The sequence below is a fragment of the Macrobrachium rosenbergii genome, chromosome 51 (assembly GCF_040412425.1).
Source record: "Macrobrachium rosenbergii isolate ZJJX-2024 chromosome 51, ASM4041242v1, whole genome shotgun sequence".
NCBI lineage: Eukaryota > Metazoa > Arthropoda > Malacostraca > Decapoda > Palaemonidae > Macrobrachium > Macrobrachium rosenbergii.
Genome location: NC_089791.1, coordinates 32,446,054 through 32,470,887, shown reverse-complemented (window position 1 = coordinate 32,470,887; position 24,834 = coordinate 32,446,054). Strand labels below are relative to the sequence as shown.

At 36.4% G+C, this 24,834-nt stretch overlaps 1 protein-coding gene across 1 annotated transcript; it reads left to right on the top strand.

The window, feature by feature from the left end:
- The first annotated feature begins 7,590 nt into the window (after positions 1 to 7,590).
- LOC136833023 (uncharacterized) lies at positions 7,591 to 23,289 on the top strand. Its single transcript, XM_067094671.1, has 12 exons — positions 7,591 to 7,709; positions 8,945 to 11,473; positions 12,584 to 12,779; positions 14,506 to 14,611; positions 14,959 to 15,080; positions 16,875 to 17,003; positions 17,571 to 17,703; positions 19,182 to 19,405; positions 19,771 to 19,853; positions 21,417 to 21,534; positions 22,312 to 22,481; positions 23,076 to 23,289. The coding sequence occupies exons 2-12, from the start codon at positions 10,616 to 10,618 to the stop codon at positions 23,274 to 23,276; spliced, it is 2,340 nt and encodes a 779-aa protein (XP_066950772.1). The 5' UTR covers positions 7,591 to 7,709; positions 8,945 to 10,615; the 3' UTR covers positions 23,277 to 23,289.
- The last annotated feature ends 1,545 nt before the right edge of the window (positions 23,290 to 24,834 follow it).

Below are 24,834 nucleotides of genomic sequence, written 5' to 3'. Positions count from 1 at the left end.
TCATCGAGTGACTTAGTCATGATATAGTATATCTCGAAGGGATAAAAAAAAATCCGTGCCTTCCAAATGTTTGCCAGTAATTTGAAAAGTTTACTTTTAGAAGTTGTATCACAATTGTTCATTATTTTACTGTTGCCCATGAACGTTTGCGTGTTGCCAGTTTGTGTTCTTATTTTTTTTTTTATAAATCAACGCTGGGAATGTGAGAGAGGGCGGACGTTAGATATGCATTTTTGTCTCCAATAGGAATATTACATATTTTCTTGTAGACACATCCTGAAATTTTCCTCACATGCCCAAAGTAATCCGTTTATACTCGATGATCACGTATAAACCTTTTAACATTAAATACCATAGTTTTCAAGAAAATCTTTTACTTCAATGTATTCATATGCTTCAGAAATATCAAACTAAGAGACTGTTTTGACTATCGCATGGAAAAATGAATTTACAAAATATTGTTAACCCAAGTGCATTGCAAAATACTTGATTAAAAATTTTTATATGAAATTTGCACATCTGTAAATAAACATTGTGATGGAATGGAATGGAATATAGAGTTTAGGCCAAAGACCAAGCGCTGGGACCTATGAGGTCATTCAGCACTGGAAGGGAAATTGAGAGTAGGTAGGTTTGAAAGGTGTAACAGGAGGAAAACCTCAAAGCAGTTGCACTATGAAATAATTTTTAGGAGAGGGTGGATAGCAAGATGGTAAGAAAGACAATATGAATGGAGGTACAGTAAAAGGAATGAAAGGGGCTGCAGCTAAGGGTCGAAGGGATGCTGCAGAGGACCTTTAGTAATGCCTACAGTACACCCCATGAGGTGCACTGATTGCGCTATCCCCTACGGGGATAATCCTTTTAGAACGCAGTGCTGATTTCAGTTTGACAAGTGTGAACTTGTGTATGTTTTGGGAGTACCATACGATGGAGTACTGTGTGCCTAGTATTGACAAACATTTGGTTTGGTTAGCCTTTTTGGCTAATATTTCGTAAGAGACTTAAGTTGGAAGCATTAAAAAAGAATGCATATAACCCCATGTACTTCGGAGGACAGCACATTCTCTTAAACAGTCACAACACACAGAAGGTCTAATGCAGTGTTCTTAACCTTTTTATTATTCTTAACCTTTTTATTACCACGCCCCCTTCTAAAAGTTGGTCCTTCTCTCCACGCCCCCTTTGCATCTATGAGTAAAATTCCCTCCCAGCTTTAAAGGAAAATAAAAAAAAAAAGAGAAAGAGAATGTGTTTTTATTCTTAAGGGAATGAATTAGTGAGATACTTGACGCTGCTTCTTAGCGACTCTTGTTAAGAGAATAACGAATATAATTAGAGAGGTTTTAATTTTTCTCTAGGGCTCGCGGCCCCCCTGGAAATTGCTGACGCCCTCCAAGGGGAGCGCACCCCCCAGATTAAGAAGCACTTGTGTAATGTAATTAATTCAGTTTTTTTGTGATACCGTATTTATATGAAACCAGACAATTGCAAGGGAAAAAGAGTACAAAATCTTATTGTTTTCCTAAGAAAACCATAACGGGTTATAATAGCGACTTTTGAAGGTTAATTTTTGGGGATTGAGGAAATTAATCAGGATTATTGGTTTGCTTCCCATCAAAACAAACGGCGGACATTAATTTTTTTTTACTGAATTTCCCTTATGAAATGCGTTTTAGTTTTCTGTAAAAGAAAACTGTTGTGCCGGCTTTGTCTGTCCGTCCGCACTTTTTTCTGTCCGCCCTCAGATCTTAACAGCTACTGAGGCTAGAGGGCTGCAAATTGGTATGTTGGTCATCCACCCTCCAATCATCAAACATACCAAATTGCAGCCCTCTAGCCTCAGTAGTTTTTATTTTATTTAAGGTTCAAGTTAGCTGTAATCGTGCTTTTGACAACGATTTAGGATATGCCACCACCAGGCCGTGATTAAAGTTTCAAGGGCCGCGGCTCATACAGCATTATACCGAGACCACCGAAAGATAGATCTATTTTCGGTGGCCTTGATTATAGGCTGTAGCGGCTGTAAGGAAAACTCGATCGCCGAAGAAATTTCAACACATTTTTTACTTGTTTTTATTTTAATATAAAACTTACAAGTAGTAAAAAGGTGGGTTTTTTTTATAAATATCCTAAGTAAACATCTATTCCTCAACTAAACTCAGTGTAAGTGTGGAGAGAGAGAGAGATTTAGCTCGTATATTTTTATATTGTCGGATTTTTAAAAGATTTTATCTAGTAAATATTCCATCTCAGAAATAATATTGATGCTCACGGTCTATCATTATTGCTGTAGTTTTATTTTTATATTTTTCTGAGTTCCTTGCTCATTGTAGAGGTCATTTTCTTCCCTTTATGTTTCCATCATTACAATTGCTCCAATAACTCAGGAGTATTTAAACAGCCCGTCTGTTTATTTTATCAAACAGAATGAGACTTATAGTACTACCTTTCACTGAGCTGGCTGGAGTCATAGTCATCTAAGATTTTAGGGGGCCGCCCGACTGAGAGTAGAGGAATCGTGCGTCTGGCAAGGAAGCATGATAACCCTTCTTTGTCACGTAACATTCTCTCTCTCTCTCTCTCTCTCTCTCTTCTTTTTTTTCGTGTTTGCATACCGCCTTTACTGTGACAGTAGACAAAGTGCTAACTTTTTTCTTTTATTACCCAAATAGAAATATTTATTTCATGGTAGGATTTGAGGGAGAAGGAAAGAGAATGCTGTCTGTCTGTGTGTTGAGATTGGAAAGCACACAACCTCCTCCTCCCCCTCAAGACTTTCATTGGGTTGATGTTCACGCCATATGTGATGTTGCCTTTCTTTTATTAAAGCAAACAACAGGAAACGGCATCGCCATCCCACTTGAATGGATAAGAATATCTGCTCCTTCAAGAACCTGCCGCGGGAAGGAGTTCCTTTTAGGGCGACTTTATGTAATACAGAAGTTGAATAGGCTGCCATCTTGCTTTATTTCAAATGGAGGGTGGTGTCAGATGTCAGACACGGGAAAGAAAGCCCCCGTAGGGGGTTAGTGCATGAGGTGCACTGTAGGCATTACTTGAGGTTCTTTGCAGCGTGCCTTCGGCCCCTAGCTGCAACGCCTTTCATTCCTTTTACTGTGCCTCCTTTCATATCCTCTTTCTTCCATCTTACTTTCCACCCTCTCCTAACAATTGAATCATATTGCAACTGCTTTGAGGCTTTCCTCCTGTTACACCTTTCAAACTTTTACTGTCAGTTTCCATTTCAGCGCTGAATGACGTTCTTTTCAGTGCTTGGTCTTTGGCCTAAATTCTATATTCAATTCAATTCAACGAGAAAGAAAGGTTATGGGATGCAAATATATGTAGTTTTTTAGATGCACAATTTAAAATTTATGTTTTCTAGTAGCGTGGGAAGTCACGTTCCCGTTGGAATTCAAACCAGAGGACGTTTCCTTTAAGGTTGCTTCAAACAGGAACTTAGAAAAATTGTTGTACTGTAGTTGCCTGAGTTCGTTGGTAGCTTGTCGAGGGAAAGAAAGAAATAGCAGAGAGTGGACGGGAAGGGGAACTTTAAAAACTAATAATAGTCGTACTGCAGTTACTTGAGTTCGTTGGTAGGTTGTCGAGGGAAAGAAAGAAATAGCAGAGAGTGGACGTGAAGGGGAACTTTAAAAAATAATAAGAGTCGTACTGTAGTTACTTGAGTTCGTTGGTAGGTTGTCGAGGGAAAGAAAGAAATAGCAGAGAGTGAAGGGGAACTTAAAAAACAATAAGAGTCTCACTGTGGTTACTTGAGTTCGTTGGAGGTTGTCGAGGAAAGAAAGTAGCAGAGAGTCGTGAAGGGGAACTTTAAAAATTAAGAGTCGTACTACTGTAGTTACTTGAGTTCGTTGGTAGGTTGTCGAGGGAAAGAAAGAAATAGCAGAGAGTGGACGGGGGTGGGGAAGGGGAACAAGAACAAGGTCAGGCCGATATCGTCTAACGAACCTTACGTCAACATCGGTAAATGAGACCAAGTTGTGTAAACAAGACCCGCTCGTTTTGAAGTGCATGATCTAACCGCCCAAACCCAAATGCCCTTGCTGGGGTTTTAGGATGATAATGCAACAAAAACAACATACACATTTCGCGAGCTTTGTCTATTTTAGTAGAGATCAAATGACGTCTCAGTGCGGTTACGTGGTAGTGATATAAATCTAGGCCCGGCAAATTCTAGACGTCCATATTTCCCGATGACTTCTGCCGTCACGATTTGCACATTTTGCTGAAGATTTATAAGGATGCTGTGACAGCCATTTTGTTTTTTAGAATGAATTCTATTCACGAAGAACGGTCATGGATCGTATTAAAAGTTACCAGATGTGAAATATTAGACTGACCTTTGCTAAAAGTAAAAAAAAATAATGATACATGATTAATAATTTTTTTTAGTAAGCATCATGGGATGATGATACGTTTTATTTATACAGTAGTGGAAATGATATTTGCGTTTTGTTAGACGCTTTTCAACCGGCACATGCAAGGTAGTAGTTTACCATTTGGGAGATATTGCTTTTTATTGATTTAATGCTCTAAAGTTGTTATGAGCGAACAATGCAGCGTTGTATAAAGTAGGAAATTCCGTGAAAGTTACAATTTATAATGCTAAAAAATTTGATACTCTTCACAGGAAAAATAAGAAAAAAATAGGCAGCTCAGTGGAACGTCTGTTTTGTAACAAAGAAAAAAAGAAGTAATATGTCAGATTATTTTCTCATATATATATATATCTGTTTAATATATTAACCATACCGTCATAGACCGTTGGAGGGTACTTTGTCAGTGTTCGAGACACTTCAGTACCAATAGATTAATTACTTATAATACCCCTTCGGTGATATTCCAAAGTTTAGTAAATCGGATATTAAACGGCATTTGTAGCTTAATGATTTTATATATATATATATATATATATATATATATATATATATATATATATATATATATAAAACAAATGCTACACGTTAAGGGAAGAGTATTAGTATTTTTGCGTGAGTTCAGGTATTCATTTTGAGGAAATAAAACGTAGAATGTATATTTAAAATCGACCCAATTTTTACAGTGGATGTTGCCGACAAATTAGGGAAACTGGCCACACACACACACACATATATATATATGTGTGTGTACTGTATATATACATACACTGTATATACATATGTACGTATTTAAAAAAAATTGCATTAGGTGTGGTTAGGCCATATGCGTAAGACTGGATGCATTATGAATGCAAATTATACTTGTTTTTATCATAAGTTCTTCAAGCTACAAAAGATTCTCATCTCAATATTTTAATCATCTGTTGTAAAAATGAATCTCAGAAGTCCAGTACCCGTGACCCACATCTTTTCTTACCTTTCCCACATACTGACAGGCTTGATCACATTGTCTGTCATCAGCAATGCTTCGGAAACAAAACATATTGTGGGGTTTCTTCTGCGAGTGAGTCATTGTGCCCACGGCTTTCAGCCTCTCCGAGGTGAGGAGCAACTTATTGTTCGCGAACGTTTATACCATTAAGGTGGCTTCCAAAGTGGCTTCATGCTACTCGTTTTCCCACCCCGTACTTGTTCAGAGGGCTGCAAATTGGTATGTTGGTCATCCACCCTCCAATCATCAAACATACCAGATTGCAGCCCTCTAGCCTCCTCAGTAGTATGTATTATATTTAAGGTTAAAGTTAGCCGTGATCTTGCGTCTGGCAGCGCTATAGGTGCTGACAACACATGCCACCACCGGGACGTGGCTGAAACTTTCATGGGCCACGGCTGTGACGAAGCTTTGTGATGACATCACCCTCTCCAAGTGGGAAGATTCTGGTTGTGTACTGTTGAAGATTTGGCTTTTTTTTGCCGTAGAATCTTTATTAAACACTTGTTGATAGCTGTGACAAGCATCATCTGGGGCGAGTCACCCAGTGAATGTTTTCTCCGTAGCAGGGTTAGTGCCGTCAGTGCACCTCGTGCAGTGCACTGTAGGCATTACTTAAAGGTTCTTTATAGCGTCCCTTCAGCCCCTAGCTGCTACCTCTTTGGCTCCTTTTGCCGTACCTCCTTTCATATTGTCTTTCTTCCATCTTACTCCCACCCTCTCCTAACAATTGACTCATAGTGCAACTGCGAGGTTTTCCTCCTGTTACACCTTTCAGACCTTTTTCTGTCAATTTCCGTGTCAGCGCAGAATGACCTCATAGGTCCCAGTGCTTGGCCTTTGCCCTAAATTCTAAATTCAGTTAAATTCAAAAGGACTTTGATGAATGTGTTTGTTTTGGTTGAAGTGCTCGTGGAATTTTGCTTTACATCCACCCGATAAAGAGTAGAATCAGATGTCCGTAGCCTGTTCCTTGTACGGCTACCAAGACGTCATAGGAATGATGTCATACAGCGGATGACGTCATAACGAGAGAACCAGCTTGAGAGGTTACATCCTCTCTCTCTCTCTCTCTCTCTCTCTCTCTCTCTCTCTCTCTCTCTCGGGAATCCATTCCCTTTTATAATGTTAAAATTAGAATATTTTCAGATTTTGAGTACTATTGATTATACATTTTTTTTTTAGGTACAGCATATGTTCTCTTCCTCTCTCTCTCTCTCTCTCTCTCTACTCTCTCTCTCTCTCTCTCTCTCTCTCTCTCCTTTTATCCATCTTCAAGAGCTTGTTTTATTATATATATTTTTTTGGGATACTAACGAGGCTCTCTCTCTCTCTCTCTCTCTCTCTCTCTCTCTCTCTCTCTCTCTCTCTCTCTCTCTCTCTCTCTCGGGAATCCATTCCATTTTACATTGTTAAGATCAGAATATTTTAAGATTTTGACCACTATTGACTATGTATATTATGTTGTTTTAGGTACAACATATAACACGGAAAATTTTGAAATGTCTACCTTATAATCAGGACGACTTAGCATATAACAACAGAAAAGTTATCATTATAATCTGCAATACTTGCGAGGACACAACTGCTCAATAGAAACCTTGCTCTTTTGAATCCGTGAATCGTGGGACCACAGTTAGAATCTGGTCGTTGAAGTGAGGCATTGCAGAACATATTCGCGCGTTGCTTGTGTGAATCGTAGGCGAGGATGGTAATATTTTCCTGTTTGGGAGTACTTTTGTCGATCAGTTTTGTTCGAGGTGGAAATTTTACTGTCTCTCTCTGATATATATATATATATATATATATATATATATATATATATATATATATCTATATATATATATATATATAATTTCATCACACAATTGTTCTGTGCATTAATACAATTTAATTTAGACCTCATTAAAACTGGATGGTATCTAGCGGAGATATTTATTCAGGAAAAGTGTGTGTGTGTGTAAAAGTCTGTATGTATATATATGTATATATATATATATATATATATATATATATATATATATATATTGTGTTTATGTATATGTGTACATATGTATGTATATATATACATACACACGCACACGTGTGTATGTACAAGTAGTAATGCCTTGTATGTTTAGGTGCCATGAAAGACAAGTCTGTTGCGCACCTTATCAGATAACAACAAGAGATAAGATCACTCAGCATTACCACTCCAGTGCTGTTTTGGCTGTATAAGGCAGAAGTTCGAGAATGACTGCATTTCTCGCAGTTATTTTGAAGACTCGGGAGAACTAACCATTCCCATTGGGACTTCAGTAAAGACTGATAATTTGGTAAGTGAATCTGTTTGTAATTATACGATTCTTTTGTCTAAGGCTTAATCTAGTAGGATGTTTCATCATGGTAGGGGGTTAGTGCCGTCAGTGCGCCTCAGGGGGTGCACTGTAGGCATTACTAGATTCTTCGTTAGACTGGTCGGTGCCGTTCTCGGCTAGAACTCTGCTGGGTCCGAGTTCGGATCTCTGGCCGGCCAGTGAAGAATTAGAGGAATTTATTTCTGGTGATAGAGATTAATTTCTCGGTATAATGTGGTTTGATTCAAAATAAGCTGTAGGTCCCGTTGCTGGGTAACCAGGTGGTTCTTAGCCATAAAATAAGTCTAATCCTTCGGGCCAGCCCCGAGAGCTGTTAATCATCAGCTCAGTGGTCTGGGTAAACTAAGGTATACTTGACTTGTAGGCATTACTAAAAGGTTCTTTGAAGCGTTCCTTCCGTGGCCCCAAGCTGCAACCCCTTTCAATCCTTTTGCCGAACATCCATTTGAATTATCTTCCCTCCATCTTGCTATGCACCCTCTCCTAATAATTATTTCATAGTGCAACTGCTTTGAGGTTTTCCTCCTATTGTACACCTTTCAGACCTACCTACTCTCAGTTTCCCTTCCAGCGCTGAATGACCTTGTAGGTCCCAGTGCTTGGCCTTTGGCCGAAACTCTGTATTCCAATCCTAGGTCTTAAATGTCAATGTTGTGGATAGCATGACCGACTTATTAATGAAAGGACGCACTGTACAACGAAAGTTCTTGGGCAGTCTTTTGAACGTAGATGATATACAGTAGATATTTTTTAAACAGATTGTCAGTGAAAACAATGAAAAGATCTATTGAATAAGAACAGCGAAGTGTATCATGGCATCTGTAAAGAAGCAGAAGTAATCTGACATTTTTTTTTTGTGAATGATGTTGCTAAGCATAGAACATTGCACATTCATATTAATTCCTATACTGTCCATTGAATATTTATGAGTTTGAATGTTAGAGAATATGTGTTTTAGGAGTTTTTTTTTAAATATCCTTCGTCTTCAAATATTAAAAAACTTGATGTGATTAGAGAAGCACCTGTATTTGATCAGTAATTGTATGGAAAATTTAAGATATCTAATCTCTAAAGCAAAGTAGTCTACACATAGCAATACAGCAATTTGAAATTTATGTACGAAAGAGAGAGAGAGAGAGAGAGAGAGAGAGAGAGAAAGTGGATTGTTTCATGACTTAAATTTTTCTTTTCAGGTTACATTTCATTAACAATGTTTGTGGATGAAAGCTCCAGTGATTGTGAAGATGAAATGGTTCTTGACAGTGACAGTCTTTGGACCGAGAGTGATGAATCTAGGCAGGGTCTTGCAGATGGACAAAAATATCTTCCAAAGGGAATGTCTAAGAATGGACATTCTTCAGATACAGATACCTCATCGTCTGGTGGCAACATTAATTTCCTTCCAACACAAACCTCTTCCCTCTGTGGAATTAACTCACCTGCATCATTTGCATTTACACCTTATTTAAAGATCAATGAAAGTCTGAACTCGGAAAATAAAAATAAAACCACCAGTTTTCAAAATATTCGCCTGGGGTCAGTGTACCCTAGTTCTGCAAGAGCTTTGCAGAATTTACAAAATTCACCTTTTTCACTGGCTCTGTTAAACCATTTTAAGTCATCCTCAGATGACGATTCAAACTCCACTTCAAGTAACAGTGAAAGTGTAACTTCAAGATATTCACGAGCTTTACAACTTCTTGGGGACAAAGTAGATCAGAGATTACAGGATCCAGAATGTCTTCTAGGAGAAGGGCGAAGAAAAGAAGTTGGGGGTGCATCATCACTGGAGAAGGCTGCTTGTCGAGAGAATGAAGACCTTTACGAATATATTTGTAGTGTTTTAAAACAAGAATGTTTGTAAAAGATGGGTGTCCAGTTCCTGATGATTTTACTACTAATTTAGAAGAGGATGATTCATCTGATGAAAACCTTATTTGTAATAGCTCTATTAGTTTAGTGTCACATACTGATGATTCTACTGAAAAAATGACTCAGTTATCTCACTATAATAATCTTGAGAAGGAAGCTTCAAATCTAGACTGTTTAAGAAGCAATACAGATTCAAGTGTAGTGGATGATATATGCCCTAGTAATTTTACTGACAAGGAACCGTCAGCATTAGAAAGTTTGAGAATTGATAAAAAATCATGTATGCTGAATAATTTATCTTATACTAGTTGTACTGAACAAGAGGTTCCGAAAGTCAAGTTAATTAGCAGTGAAGATTCAAGTTTAGTGACTAACTTACCCCCTAGTATAGATATTGAGGACAAAACTCATGGAGTTGAACTTTTAAAAACCAATACCAATTCAGATAACATGACTCATTTATCACTTAATTGTATTGATGATGAACCTCAGAATGTTGAGATTTTAAGTACTAACATGACAGACTCGGTTCAAGTGCCTCATTTATTGCATAGTAAGTTTAGTGAGGACAAAACTCGAAGAGCCGAGTTTTTAAATAGTAACATAGATCCAAGTAGTGTGACTCATTTGTCGCAAAAGCATAGTGGAGACAAAACTCAAGAAGTTGAATTTTTGAAAAGCAGCACTGATTCAAGTGAAGTGACTCATGTCCCACATCATAAGCATTGTGAGGACAAAGCTCGAGAAGCTGAATTTTTAACGTATAATAAAGTGACTCCTTTTGCTCAGAGTAATTGTATCAAGAAAGATGCTTCCAGAGTGGCAGTTTCTGGAAAAGGGACAGTTTCAAGCAAAATCAATATTTTAGCAAGTAATCGTTTTGAAAAGCTGAAAAGTCAGATAGTATATTGCATGGAAGGAAAGTTTTTAATTGTGCCAATAGATCATTAGAATCATGGAATCATGAGAGTTCCTCTTGTCTTGAGACTTACATGGAAAGAATAAAGTCCAGTCACTGTTACAGTGCTATCACTGATGAAATTTGTCATTTAAAGAATGCTTTAGAAGAAAATGATGCCTTAGCCAGCTCATTTCTCTATCATTTCTGTAGTTATATTCATTCTGTAATTGACCTCCAATCAAGTGTAACTGATTTGATTGAGCTCTTTGCTGATTTCCATCCGTGTGTTACAGTTGCTGTAAAAGGTGACATTGAGACTAAAGTGATTGAGGAGATAAAAAATGATGGTGTTTTGCCTCTTCTCTTTCAAGCTCTGGAGAAGACCATAGTTGACGAAACAGAAGTCACCCATAGAAGTATCAGTGAAATTTTAGATTTGACACATGGCAAAATAGTAAAAGCTCATGTCGTTCGAATGCAGGCAACCGAGTCTCAGAAAATATTTCAAGAAACTTTTGCTGATAGAGGAAATTTGTCAGATTTGTATGTTATATACATTTGGCGTATATTGAAGATTTACAGCATTGAGCAGAGTGACAGTCATGAAGTGTCAGTGGTGTGTTTGTCAGATATCTTGGAAGAGTCGGGTAGATTTGTTAACATCATTCCCGTGAAAGAGCTAAGTGAAAAGGAAAGTAAAATACAGGTGTCATCCATGAAGCATTCCTTGATGACACAGAAGAGCGAAGGAATTTCAAATGAGCAAACTTTTGAATGGGCTGATTTTAGAGTTGGTCTGGTGCATAGAAATGGTGTGGTTTTCCTAACAAATATGTGTGATTGGATTGAAAAACTCAAGGAGATTTCTCAAGGCATCTGCAAGTTGGAGGTCAAGAAGTCTGTGAAGTTCTTCCCTTCCCTTGGCACAACATATGGATTACAGTTGAAGGTATGTCAGGTTACTGTTGCCACAGTTTTTGTATTTCTTTTTTTTTTTATTACCCAGCACAGTTTTATAATAGTAGAAATGTCTCAGAGGTATTTAACATAAGGTTTCAGGGTGTTTTGTGATTCACATTTTAGTTACCTATAACAGAAAATAACTTATGAATTGGAAGCCATTAAGAAATAGTGCTTAAACCATTTTATACCCCTACTTCTTTCATTTTCTAAATTCATGGAGCTCAGCATGTATAATACCATATGATATTTTGAAAATTTCAAGTTTTCCTCTTCTAATCCAGATTCCAAGATATTGTTTTCATTCCATTTTATCATTCTCAATAATTGTCTTCATAGTGATGCCTTTCCCGCCACTTCTATATTACGTCCTATTCTTGTGGGTATCCTCAGCCTTCAGGCATACCAAGTAAATCAGTTATGTATCCTTTACCTGTTGGAATGCAAGTCTCATCAGCTGCTATTTCTTTTTCCACAAGGGGATGTAGAAGATCAGCCTCACCAGCAGCATTTGTTTCATGTCCTTCTGTCTCTCCTTTTTGCCATCAAAGACTGTATATTGTTCTTTAATGCAGTAAACTAATGCTCCCCTCATGATTTTTATATACACATTCACTCTTAGCTTCCAGTAATCTTGTATCATGTTACTCAAATTATATGTTACCATTTGTCCAGAAATCTATCACGATCTCTTACAGGGTACTATTGTTTCACCTGTATATTCTGCCATTGTCTGAATTAGTAACAGTACTATAGGTACTGTATAGTTGATTTGTCTTGTGTTTCTCACACTATAGTGTGCTGTTCCTTAGCTTACCAAGGCACTAGCCCTGATGTTTTATGCTGTACATGTTTTATACACATTTGCCTTCACATTTTCAAACTCTTACTATACCTGACAGATTTATTTTTAGTATCAGTCACTTGAAGCAAGTATTACAGACTCATTGGCAGTTCCTGATGTAAACTCTCATTAGCCAACCACTCAGTGTTATACTGAACAGTCTGACTAGTGTTGCTTTTATGAGTCAGTTTTGAATGCATGAAGCGGGCCTTGAAAGAAGCCATCCAATTAACAGTGTCGTGTAAATTTTGACAGGAAGGATTGAAGGTATTGAATAAAACAGAGGATGTCGGCTACATTCGTGTTCGCGTAGTAAGAGTAGCGGGTCCTATGACATGCGTGTATGGTATAGACACTGGCATAGTTGTAGCAATTGAGATTGGTCAGCTTATCCTTCTTCCTGCATCTTTGCTAAATATTCTGCCTTGTGGAAGACTAGCATGTTTACCAGGTGAGAAAGTTATTTTCTTCTGTATAGTAACATGACACAATCAGCCAAAAATTGCGGTGAGATATTTTTAGGCGAAGTCTTTTGAGTTATTTTAATAATTCAGTGGAGCTAAACAGTATTACGCTTTTTGTGTATGTGTATGCCATTTATGGAGTTAGCGAGTTAAAGCTTTTGTCATTTTAAAAGCTTTAGCCTCATCATACACGTATTAAATCTTTTATGCTCCTTATCTCTTGATTTTGGTGAGCTGTAAATGAAGCTTATATTTTAGGGCTGTTTGGTAATTTGTAGTGAATAAAATTTTTTAAGTACGAGTAAAATCAGGTAAAAAGATGAAATATGCCTGCAGGCATCCTTTTTCTTGAGAGGAGTTGTTCTTCCTGCTTATATATAGGATTGTTTTGGTATTGTTTACATTAGAAAAAGTGTGAGACATATCATTGTTAATTAGCTGATGCATCACAATATTGTAGTGTTGTTGGTTCAGATCACTGTTGTACACCTTTTCCCTGTATGGATTTAGACTTAAAATGAGTTCTCTCCTAAACTCCTGTCATGCCCAGATCATCATCTGTTCCCTATATCCATAATTTCCTCAGTCTATTTTCCTGTCTCTTGATACTAAATCTCTCCACCAATACTACTTCATTTGTAATACAGACTTCCCACCGTACAAAATTATAAGTTTCCTTTCAGTAGTAGCTGCATGAAAAAAAATATTTCATAGGTACAGTATTAGATATCATAATATCCCTACAATTAATCAGTTTTGTTTTTACCTTTCTTTTGGGGTCAAGCACTGTAGTTGTTTGACTCTTGTTCTCATAATTTTTTAGTAAGTTTTAAGTGCAATGTTGTGTTACATTTCCTCTTTAGTGTAAATTTTGTTTTCCAGTACATATTGTCACAGTAAATACAATAAGAATTTGTTTCATGCAAATATAAGTTTCACTGGGAAAATGGGCTGTGTATAGCTTGCAATAAAGTTGGTTCTACCTTCAATGCAATTAGGTAGCATGCGGGTTTTGGGTATTACTGACCAAGTTAGTTGTGCAAGATATGTTTTTTCTTGTTGAAACAGTTACTATATTTCATTTTTTCTCTCTTGAGTTTTCCACATTTTTGTGGGTGTGTTCGGTCCCACGAACTACCGTTTTATCTGAAAACTGAAGGTTTTTCCTCAAGCTGCTTCACCGGCCACAAATCTGTACCTGCGGGTATTAGTGATAGGCAGAAACTGAGAGACTTGGTAAATAAGACTTGAGAAGACATAACTTTAAGGCCATAATTACATCAGGCGTACCAGAGTCCCACTATGTATTAATTGTCCTGTTACAATTTTATATCCTCTTTCATTTCATTTTCTTTGTCAAATTAGTTGATTTGTCTTTTTGTTTATGACATTTACAGTATGTGGCATTCAAAATTTACCATGCACATCAGATAAGTAATTAATGTATCTTAAATATCAAGGTGAAATAAAGTATGTTTTTATTATTTATTCTAGTTACACTTGTGGGACGTTTCCATGATGGCCATGCATGTATTAAATACTATTCATGAAAAGGATCTTGAAAACTGAGATGGAAAACTTGAAACAGAATTTCTGGTTGTTTTATGGTCACTAAGTATTATTTATATTTAGAGCATTTTTAATGCAGAATTGTGTTGAGTATATGATTTAAATTACAATTTTTCGTTTATGACCTGTTATTTTTTCATACAGTGGTTCCAGCACCAATTGCTGATATAGCAGTCCCTACACTCAGGGTGTTGGTTTCATTAGCATATCGAAGAAGTTTAGCCCAAGAGCTGGTATCAGTGGATTGTAGGTTAGTAAGGGATATGTTTTTCCTTGTCAGTATTGTGTACTTCATACTGCTGTTTTCTGGCTCCAAATTTGCCAGTTCATATCAGAAGTCTAATTTCCAACTACTCCTAACAATTGATTCATATTGCGACTGCAAGGGATTCCTCCTGTTACACATTTCAGACCTTTTTACTATCAGTTTCCATTTCAGCGCTGAATGACGTCATAAGTCCCAGTGCTTGGCCTTTTGCCTAAATTCTGTATTCTAATTTTACTCAATTTCTATTCTAAAGGCTTGTATAAAAAGATTTATAATGACTTTTTGTATGGCATGTGATTTTTTTAAGACATTTAAATGGTACTTTACAGCAAATTTATGGTGTGGATGCAGGTCCCAAGGATAGCCCTTGATGTACTGCATCTGTTCAAGAGTCTACTACGTATATCTTTAGGCACTCCACTGATGTATGACATTTGCACTGCTGTTTCAGGTATGTCATCATTAAAAGCTTGAAAGAAATAAAACTAGAATTTAATTTTGCCCTGTTGCCCATTTTATAATTCTAACAGTATTTTTATGCCACAGACTACAGAATTACTGTAGCCATAATTAGCCCCATTCACAAGATCAAAAGTAGTCCTGGATACTCCAATCTGTGCTAAAATGAGAAAAAGAAAATTCAGGTCCCCCAGAGGTGGATCCAGCAATCTAAGCTAACTCCTTTAATCAGGTGTCAGCCTTGCTCTAGGTTCCTAAGATGCTACATAATTTGATTTTTGCTTTGTATTTATTAAAAGAAATGCCATATTTATTAGTCCTTCATCTCTGTTGAAGTGTTTCATAAGTCACAAACCTTCTTCATTTATATGAATGTACTCTTGGCAAATGTTGTTTCAGTCATTGAAGCCTGGTAATAAGGGGGCTAACTAGTGGTAGGTGGTAGAGGCGGTGAGAAAACCGCCCTCGTAATTGATGAACAACATTAACATTTGCTGTGGTTGCCTTGCTATGCAGCCGATCTGGAAAATCATGCATCTTGGCAGGTACTGAAGCTTTTTACTTTAGTATTTTCTAGTTTGAATGATTGACAACTTCGACTTTCTGACTAATTGCTCCCCATCTCTTCAATCACAGGTTCAAACCTTCTTAATCTCTGAGATCTCAGTCCTTTCCAGCAGCTGAACACCACATCTGCCACTTCCTCATTCAAAATTAAATCTTCCTACAGCAATCTGGACATGAATCATAACATTCATTTCCTTTGCCTGTCGCCTTGTTTTTCCTGCTTAGAATTATACATGCCTTATGTGCTCACAGTAAGTCTTTGATCTACTTGCAGGAAATTTGTAGTTACCAGTAGTCTAGCTATCTCTTTGCCTTTCATGGTGGCAGTAGCCATTTTTCTTATTGCCCTTTCAGTCTCTGCGTCTTCGTCCAGAGTGTTCCAAGGTAGCCAAAACAAGAAGATAGTTGAACTCATAGAATCTGAGAATAGGATTTCTTCTTGCAGATGGGGCCATATCTCTTGTTCCAGGGGAACATTTCTAGGTGACTGATAGCCTTTCATTAGCCTCAGCAAGAGTGGTTTACCAACCTTGTCAAGTTTCATATACTACCCCAAGACATTTCGCAAGTGGTATAACCTTTAAGCATATTCCTCTGGAATCGAAATACTGTTTTCATAAATCTTCACTTTTGGAGATTATCTAGCAAAGTTTCAGAGATAGAGGCTTCCAGTAGAGGCACCTACTGAAAGAAGTATTAATCTGATCACTGCCACAGTTCCACACATAACAGTTTTCCTGTGGTTTCAGATTCTTAAATCAATTTTGGAAGACTAAAGAGTAAGCTGACAGATTATTTTTAATCAACTTATTGGTTTCAGTAGCTTGATCCATCCATCTCATTGGGATTCAGGCTGATTATAATTAATGGGTTTGCTATGAACAAAATTTTTGTACAATTAATTTTTCAAACAAAACTATAACTTATAATTTAATGGCCTTCCTCCCGATCTTACTGTCTGCTCATGTCTCATCAGCCAGACAGGTGAGGAATGAGTTTGATTCAGAGTTGTAAATCTGTTAGCTGATTGCCCTAACCTTTTCTCATATAACTGGGGATGTAGTGTCCAGGACTCCTTTTCAGCCAATCAAAAATGACTAATGACAATTTTTTTTAATTAAATGATTATTGCTTTTGTTTTGTCTGTAATATGGAAGTTATAATGATTGTTTTAACAAAATTCTATTCATTTGTTAAATTTCATGTTCAATATTTGTAGACTACCTATTAAGAGTGACTCACAACCAAGAAAAGGAGCATTTATACAAAGCCCTGTCATTACTGGTATCAGCAATGGAAATGTCTCCCGAGATTCGCCTTTTTCTTGCCAAAGAGGGGACTTTTGTTAGTAAGTACAGTATTATGAACATTTTTAATGCAAATATTTTTCTTGTGATGATGTGATATCTCCTAATTTATATGATTTGTAATGTTAGTACTGCATAAAATAGTACAAGTCTGTTATTCTGGTATTATAATTTTGCAAACCTACTGGTATGGCTGTCCAGTCAGAATGCCCATTCAGTAATGAAGTTTCTGGTCTGGAGCTCTTCAGCCAGCTCAGCTCCTTTTAATGTCAATTTACAGAGGTTTTACTGCATATGGCTAAAAGAACATCCAAAATACTGATTAGTATGTTGTTTGTGCCTCGTGTAGTATTGTTTTGTCATTTCCAGCATTTCGTGTATTATCAGTTATTTACAGTGCTTATAGGAATGCAGAGGCTGGAGTACAGTTGTGGAAATTTGAAATGTATTTTATATTAGACCTGTTTATGATTTCATATTCTCATAGTTTAGCCAGAAATAATTGTTGAATATTGTGACTGTTACTTTCTTAACAGTTTAAATGATTAACATATTAAAAACGTGATATTTGTATTAAATTTAATAAGATTTTTCTTTCCTCCATCTAGCACTGTGTGACCTAGGCCTGAGAGTTGGCAGCCTACAGATATGGAATTCTCTTAGAATGCTTATAGGAGGAAAAGAGGTTGTGGAAAGCTGTCTTGCTGACTTTACCAAGATATCACAGGTGCACAATAGAAGGTATGCTTGCCAGCACACAGTAGTGCGCTGGTTTTATGTTCATGCTATTTCTGGAAAGTTAAGACATGCAAGTATCAGACAATGTGCTATATATCAGTAAACTTGGAAACCTTTTGCTTAAAATATGAGAGAAATTTTGCCATACCATTATATTCATGTATTTGAAACGGCTGGTGAAAGTAACTTAAGATGATTAATATATCCACCCATTTGGTTAGGCGTTACCAAACTTGTGCATTAGAAGATCATATTCTATTTGAATAGGGTAACTTGATTTTTTGTCCCTTTGTTTTGCTTTGGCTTTTTCTTTATTGATTTCACAGACAAAAACCTGTTTTAATTTAGATTATTGTTACTTAATTAGTGTTGAGTTGTAATAGTAAAATAGCCATCTATGAAAGACTCTACAAATGAGTGCAGAAAGGGAGACCCCTTGGAGTTGCTCTATGTAGATGATTTAGTGTGAACAGCAGAATGAGAAGAGAAGGTTGCAGTAGTGATTGAAAGATGGAAGAGTGGAGTGGAGAGGAAAGACCTGGATATTAGTGTAAGAAAAATAAAGCTTACAATGACTAGCAAGAAATCAAATGGAAATTAGTCTGGAAAGTGGCCACTTGGGTGGTGTGGGAAAGGCATCTACAATAAAACATTTTATGTTTTTGTACAGCCCCATTAAATTTAATTAGTCTTACTCTGTATGATCAGCTATCTGTCTATCAACGTAGCAGAATTTTAAAGGAGAGAAACCCTGCTTTGCATTCCCAGCTCATGTTCTAATGGCCCAGGTGAGGTGTCATTCATTCATGTGACTTTTTTGAAGTTGATTGTGCTGCTGTGCTTACCAGGATTACCACTGCTGTGACTGATTATTTTGGCACACTGTAAGCGGTTCCCCCTAAAGGGACTTGCATATGAAACAACCTAAAAGACAAATAACTTGCAATGCTAGCTTCCACGAATTGTTAGTTTGATGTCACCACCAAGAGCTGCTGGTTCATGTACTACTAACTCTCCCACAACCGAATTGTATGCTGTAGTTTTGACATGTCCTCCAAGCACTGGGCTGTAGTCTGTGTAGTTACTGTCAGTTAACTAGTGGGTGGTAGTCATCTTCACTACCTTTTACTTCGTGTAGTTCTCACAAATTCATTTGATATTCATGCCTTCAAGAACTAAGTTCATTAATACTTAAGGAAACAATTTTTTTTAATCTTGCATTGTAAGACTTGGTTTTAGCTCCTTTTATCTTGGCTTTCTTACCATTGTGTTAAGAAATATGGTTACCACTATACTGTAATTGCATCAAATAATATGTTGGTAAAGTGATGCATCAGTTCTTTTGCAGTGTTTTACATAATTCTCTTGTCTTATAGATGTTATATTGTAAATAGTATCACTTCATGAAATTCAGCTTTCAAAGTGTTTCTGTCCCTTATGCATTTGGCACGTATTGTGTTAAAATTCAGAATAATTTTCAGAAATTTTCAATCATGGAAACCGGATGTAGAGCCATTAACAGCTCCAGGAAATCGCAATTCCAGTGACCCTTCTCCAGCTGTTCTTAAGGTAGCTGCCATTCCTACTCTAGATCGTAATTGGGACCTGGAAGTAAGGAGTGCTATTCATACTCGCCAACTTGTTCCATATCGGAATCCCAGTGGATGGTGCTGGAAAAAGCAGGAAGTTATAACTGCTAATATTGGTGAGTTTTCTTTGAATTACCACAGTTTTAGAATTCACATTGTCCATTCTTGAGCGTGGTATGGTATTTTTAAAGCTCATTTCCCATTTCCCTACTTAAAAGTCTTTGATTGTTCATTAGTATTGAGAAACGCTGAAAAAACTGTGTACATTTAAATCTAGTCTGAAATACTGAATACTGTAGTGACATAATTAGGGACTTAATAGATTGGATCTGGGTTTGTTTTGCTTTTAGCTGTGTAAATGTATTAAGTAAAAATAATCAGTTACAGGCAGCTTAATGTCCTCCATTGAAGATACCAAAGTAAACAAAAGCAGTGTATGTTTAAATTTTGCCTTTGTAATATATGTTTGTTTATTCTGCAGAAAAATTCCATTATGGCCATAAAGTGGATGTCCAGAATGATGAAACTCACCATATTATTCTTGATGATAGGAGTATGATATTGGCATGAACACCTTCTCCAGTGGTTTTGTGAAAAATAATATTAACTGATGGATGATAGGAAAAAAATTTATTTTTTTTCATGCCCTAGCTTTAGGCTTCAAGATAGAAAAGTTGCTGGGCATTTATGCAGATAAAACTACTCTTTGCATTGACCCTACAGCCTGATTGGTGTTGAATCTCTTGATGAAGATTTAGGTGAAATCAGTACATGAGAAAATCCCTCCCGTCTCCATCCATCATAAAGAAGGGATATGTACTGTTGCATGGCTCTTCTGCAACACCAGTTGAACGTAATATTTTCGAATGCCATTGTCTACTTGTGCAAAAAAAAATAAAGGAAAAGTAAGAGAAAATTTGGTAGAAAAAATTTAATGTTGCAAAATTAAGTGGGTTTCAGAACTACATAACAATGCTGTCGAATGTTTTTCATTGAGTCCTTACAATCAGTTGGCCGTTTCTAGTGAAGGAAGATAACCATCTCATAGATGGCATAACATTCAGTGCACAAATTAATCCTCAACTGTGGTTTTTAATGAGTAAATTTTCTTTTACCTCACTTTATTATAGCACTTTTATTCAAGCAGTCTGTCATAAATAATTTCAGAGATGTGTATTGCCATTAAAGATAAGTACTGTACTTGAAGATTAGGAAAGCAGAGTAAAGTTTGGTTTGTGAAATAAGTAGTTGCAAGTTCACAGTCTCTTATCTCACCTGGCCAGCTGTTTCAGTTTGGGGTTTTTAATGAAAAACCTTGCAACATGAATTAGCATTTTTATCCAACCAAAAAACATTCTGTAAAACTCAAAGTTTAGCATCAGGTTTTAATGAATTTAGAAACTGAAACTTACAACATGAATACACTAGCACATTTTTTATCCAACAAAAACATTCTGTAAAACTCAAAAATATGTAGCATCAGAAGAACCCTGATTACCATATGCAGTCTGACATCTCAAATCATGCACTCTGTGGTCTGGGAACTCCCATGAATCAGCTGCCGTTAGTTCTTGAGTGGCTACAAGGGCAGCACTACATATCGTTTCAGTTTTTGGGTTTTTTCAGATTTCGGAACTGAACCTTGGTCCGTAAATATGTGTATATGTACGTTTGTAAACCTTTGTATGTTCTCAGGATTGGTTTCTCATATCTCAGTTATTCCTTAAAAATTTATACAAACTTCAGGAGTTTAAATTTTAATGTGTATTTTTACCTAATGTATTTTTGCCAGGTGTTTGTAATACAGTATTTTTAGTGTTTTATAAATTTTTGTAGGCACCCAGATTATTTGCAGAGCAACCACACTAGTACTTTTATTCTCTTCATCAGCTAATGCAGATATGCAATGACAAATTTTTGCTTTTCCGGAGAAATAAAACATCAGTACATTAATACCTTGATAATTTAGGTATTTGGTTAGCTAAATGTTGGCATTGATATTGCCAGTTGCATTATTAATCTTTGTTTTCTATCAGGAAGTGGCAAATTATGGTATGATACCTGTATTTGAGGTTTAATACTGAAAGTTTTCTCCATGATGCTAATATACATTTGTATGATTTTCAGATTATTCTGGGTATGTTGAACACAGGCCTAGGAGGGAAGATATATATTGGGTTAAATCATTTAGGTGTTGTAAAAGGAGTAAAGATGACAAGAAATCAGCGGGATTGTCTAATGCTTGGTGCGTATTGCTTTTTTTTTTTTGTACAGTTTACTTGTTTTATTAGCATTACTTACTTGTTATTTGTCCTCATATGCCCTGTTAGGGGCAGGACAAACTGAATGCAGTAGCAGCTCATACCAAGAAAATTATGGTTAACAATGAGTGAAATTGCTTCTTCTTTTACCTGTGAACCACCATTCCTTCCAACCCAAATCCATTATCCAAATTGTTTTGAGTGCCTTAAGCTGTAAGAAATTACTTCACGTTACTATTGAAAATCTGCCAGCCTGGTAGGTTAGAGAAAAATGATAAATGATAGGTAAAACATACCCAAAAGGCAAGTTGTAAATTGAAGAAATTAAAAATACAGAACAGAGATAGAGAGAGAGAGAGAGACAGAGAATTAAATTTTTGCTCCTCTTGTTTGAAAGTTACATCATTTACACACTAGAAAGATCAAAGCTCACAGTGATTGAAACTGTGCACAAAAAATGTAATAAATGATGGAAATTGACAGCACAATGGTGAAAAAGCACAAATGACATAATCCTGGGAGAGCCACAAAGGAAGTGATGTTGATGCTATGCAGTCGTGAAAGAATGAGCCGAAAATATACTGTAAGCATCTCTGGGCATTTACATGGTGGTCCCTTGATCTTGAATGTGTTGAGGCAGCCGAGATCTGTTGCACAAAAATAAGAACATGCTGTATTTTATTAATGGGTTGAAATTTATTTATGTATGTCCACAAAAGGAAATAAATAAGCACTCACAGTTTTACTGTATAATCTTGCAGGATTTTCAAAGTTGGTAACATCAGAAATATTTCCCATGGTACTTCCCTGCGATTCCTTGATCCAGTTTATCTCAGTTACGCACGCTGGATTGTTACCACCTTCTGTTCAGGCAGATGATTCTGGATTTGTGTCGCTTAACACGGAAGCAGCATTTGTTGTGATCCTAACGGTAAGATTTTGTAATTTAGAGATTATGAGCATGTGCATTACTCTTGCTCCTTATAATTCATTTTTGTTCCTGTGAGAGTACAAACCTTCATTATTTTATGGATTACCTTCAGCAAAAACTGGTTTGGTTTTTTAAACCTGGTAACAAAGTAGTTAGCTAGCAGCTAGTGAGCGAGAGGTGGATAACTGCCTTCTAACAGTGTCACCTTTTTGTATGACTGCTTTGATGAACAGACAAATTGTATAAGGCACACCACAGCTGTTATTAAAGCTTTGCTAGGTATTTCTTGGTTTGAAAAGGTGATGATTTTAGCTTGTTTCTTTATGTTATCGGTTATGGCTGTGGCAAGGTGGTAAGATCGAAGGTGCCTGATGATTCTCCAACCTTGAGAATTATCAGTATAGATGCTCATGACATGAACATGTTCAAAGTGCATGTCCTCTGTATATGTTGACCCTCATTCTTACTGTGCTTTTGCAGTTGACAGAAGTGTATGCATGTATATATGTATACATATATATGTATATGTGTATCTATGTGTGTGTATGTATGTATGCATGTAATTTTTTTTATATAACTTTCTTTGATTTACAGGTCCGGCCACAACCTAATATGCTATATCGTTACCGTAGTGATCCTGAAGTCATTTTCGTCCGCGAAGGAGGGATTACAAATAACATCAGTATGCAGCGTGTGTTCCAGTGCAGTAATGCAGTAATGAGTAGAAATGAGTCATTACAGAAAGAAGTGTATCTAGAGAAACAAGCATTATTGAAACTTATTCTTTCAAAATAACACTGAATAGTCACCAAGTGATTTTAAACAACCTTTTCTTGAAAACCCTACATTTGCCTGGTATGTTAGAATGTATAAACATGACAAAAATGAAAGAATGTTGAGTTTGGTATGTTCTCTGTAAAATTGAATTGGAGCTGATGTATATTCATAGAATTTCATAAGGGGCCATCAGGTTTCTTCCTAAGTGAGGGGTGAAGACTGAAGGTTAACAGTTTGCATTCATGTAAGATGAAAAGGGTGTAAAGTAAAAGACAAAGCGATGCAGTCAGAATTACTGGGACTGCAAGTTTTGTTTTATAACTATCTACAGTCTACTTTTCAAAGCACATGGCAAGCATTGCCCATTGTAATTATATATAAAGTTCTGTGGTATATGCTCTCTTATGATTAAATATCAAACATAAAGAATTGTAATACATCAGATGGAATATTAGGTTTATCAAAAGAATTAGAAAGGAAATTCGAAGGGCAAATATTGTAAAGTTTATGTGTTAGTTGTCATTGTTGCAATGTTAATACACTAGACTTCACTGCTAATTACAAAAGGTTGGAAATCTAGGGTTTTGTTTATTGTACTCTTGTTAGCATTGTTGAACAGTTTTTGCAAATGCCAATTTACTGATTGTATCAGGTTTCAGTTTAAGAAATTGATGTTCAGTATATCTTTTGGCCACTCTACCTGTGTTTAGAAGCATGTGGGCTTCCACATGCAGTTTGCCTTGAGCTGTAGACTTAAAGGTTCTATGCACCCTCCAATTTATCCTCGGGTGTATAATTTTCCCTGTTACTCTTCATCTGCAGAGTTTTCCTTTTTTGATCTGCTACCACCTATCTAACTTTTTTTAACTGTACATTGGTTCAACTTTCACTTCCCTTTTGAGAACAAATCCTTCTGGGAAGCCTCGTAATTTGTGGCTTGGTGGTCTTGTTGAACAAAGTATAACAACAACAACAATAATAATAATAATAATAATAATAATGGAATAAGTTTCAGAATGTCTTGCAGGAGTTAATTTTTTGTTTTGCAGCATACTGCAGTTTGGTTTTTATTTTGTGTGCAGTGTATTCTGTGTTGTTTACAAATATACAAAAGTGTCTTGTTTGTTGTTTATAAGTAAATTTAGTGTATACAATTATGTGGTATTGACAAGGTAAGGGGAGTAAAGGTACTTAGTTGCTGTTTTACATCCAAATACAGTATTTCCATTATCTAGCAGGTCTTGGATGTATTAACCCGATACGGGAGAGATTACCCGTACTATGGTTATGCAACCATATATTAAAGACCATGAAAATAAAAAAAATCCAGAACAAAGTGCAGAATTATATAAATGTTAAAATGTATAAGATAAGAACATTCAAAAGCTTAAAAGTGTTAAGAACATTATTCAAAAGCTTAAAAATATCATCTTATTTACATGACATTCAGCTGTAATAACTTCAGATTTTGGCTGCTTGGTGGCCTTGGTTTTGGAAGTTTATTCAAACAATTCTAGTATACTGTATGAGTTATTTGCAGCCTCATGTACATTGAACTATGTGACTTTTAATATTT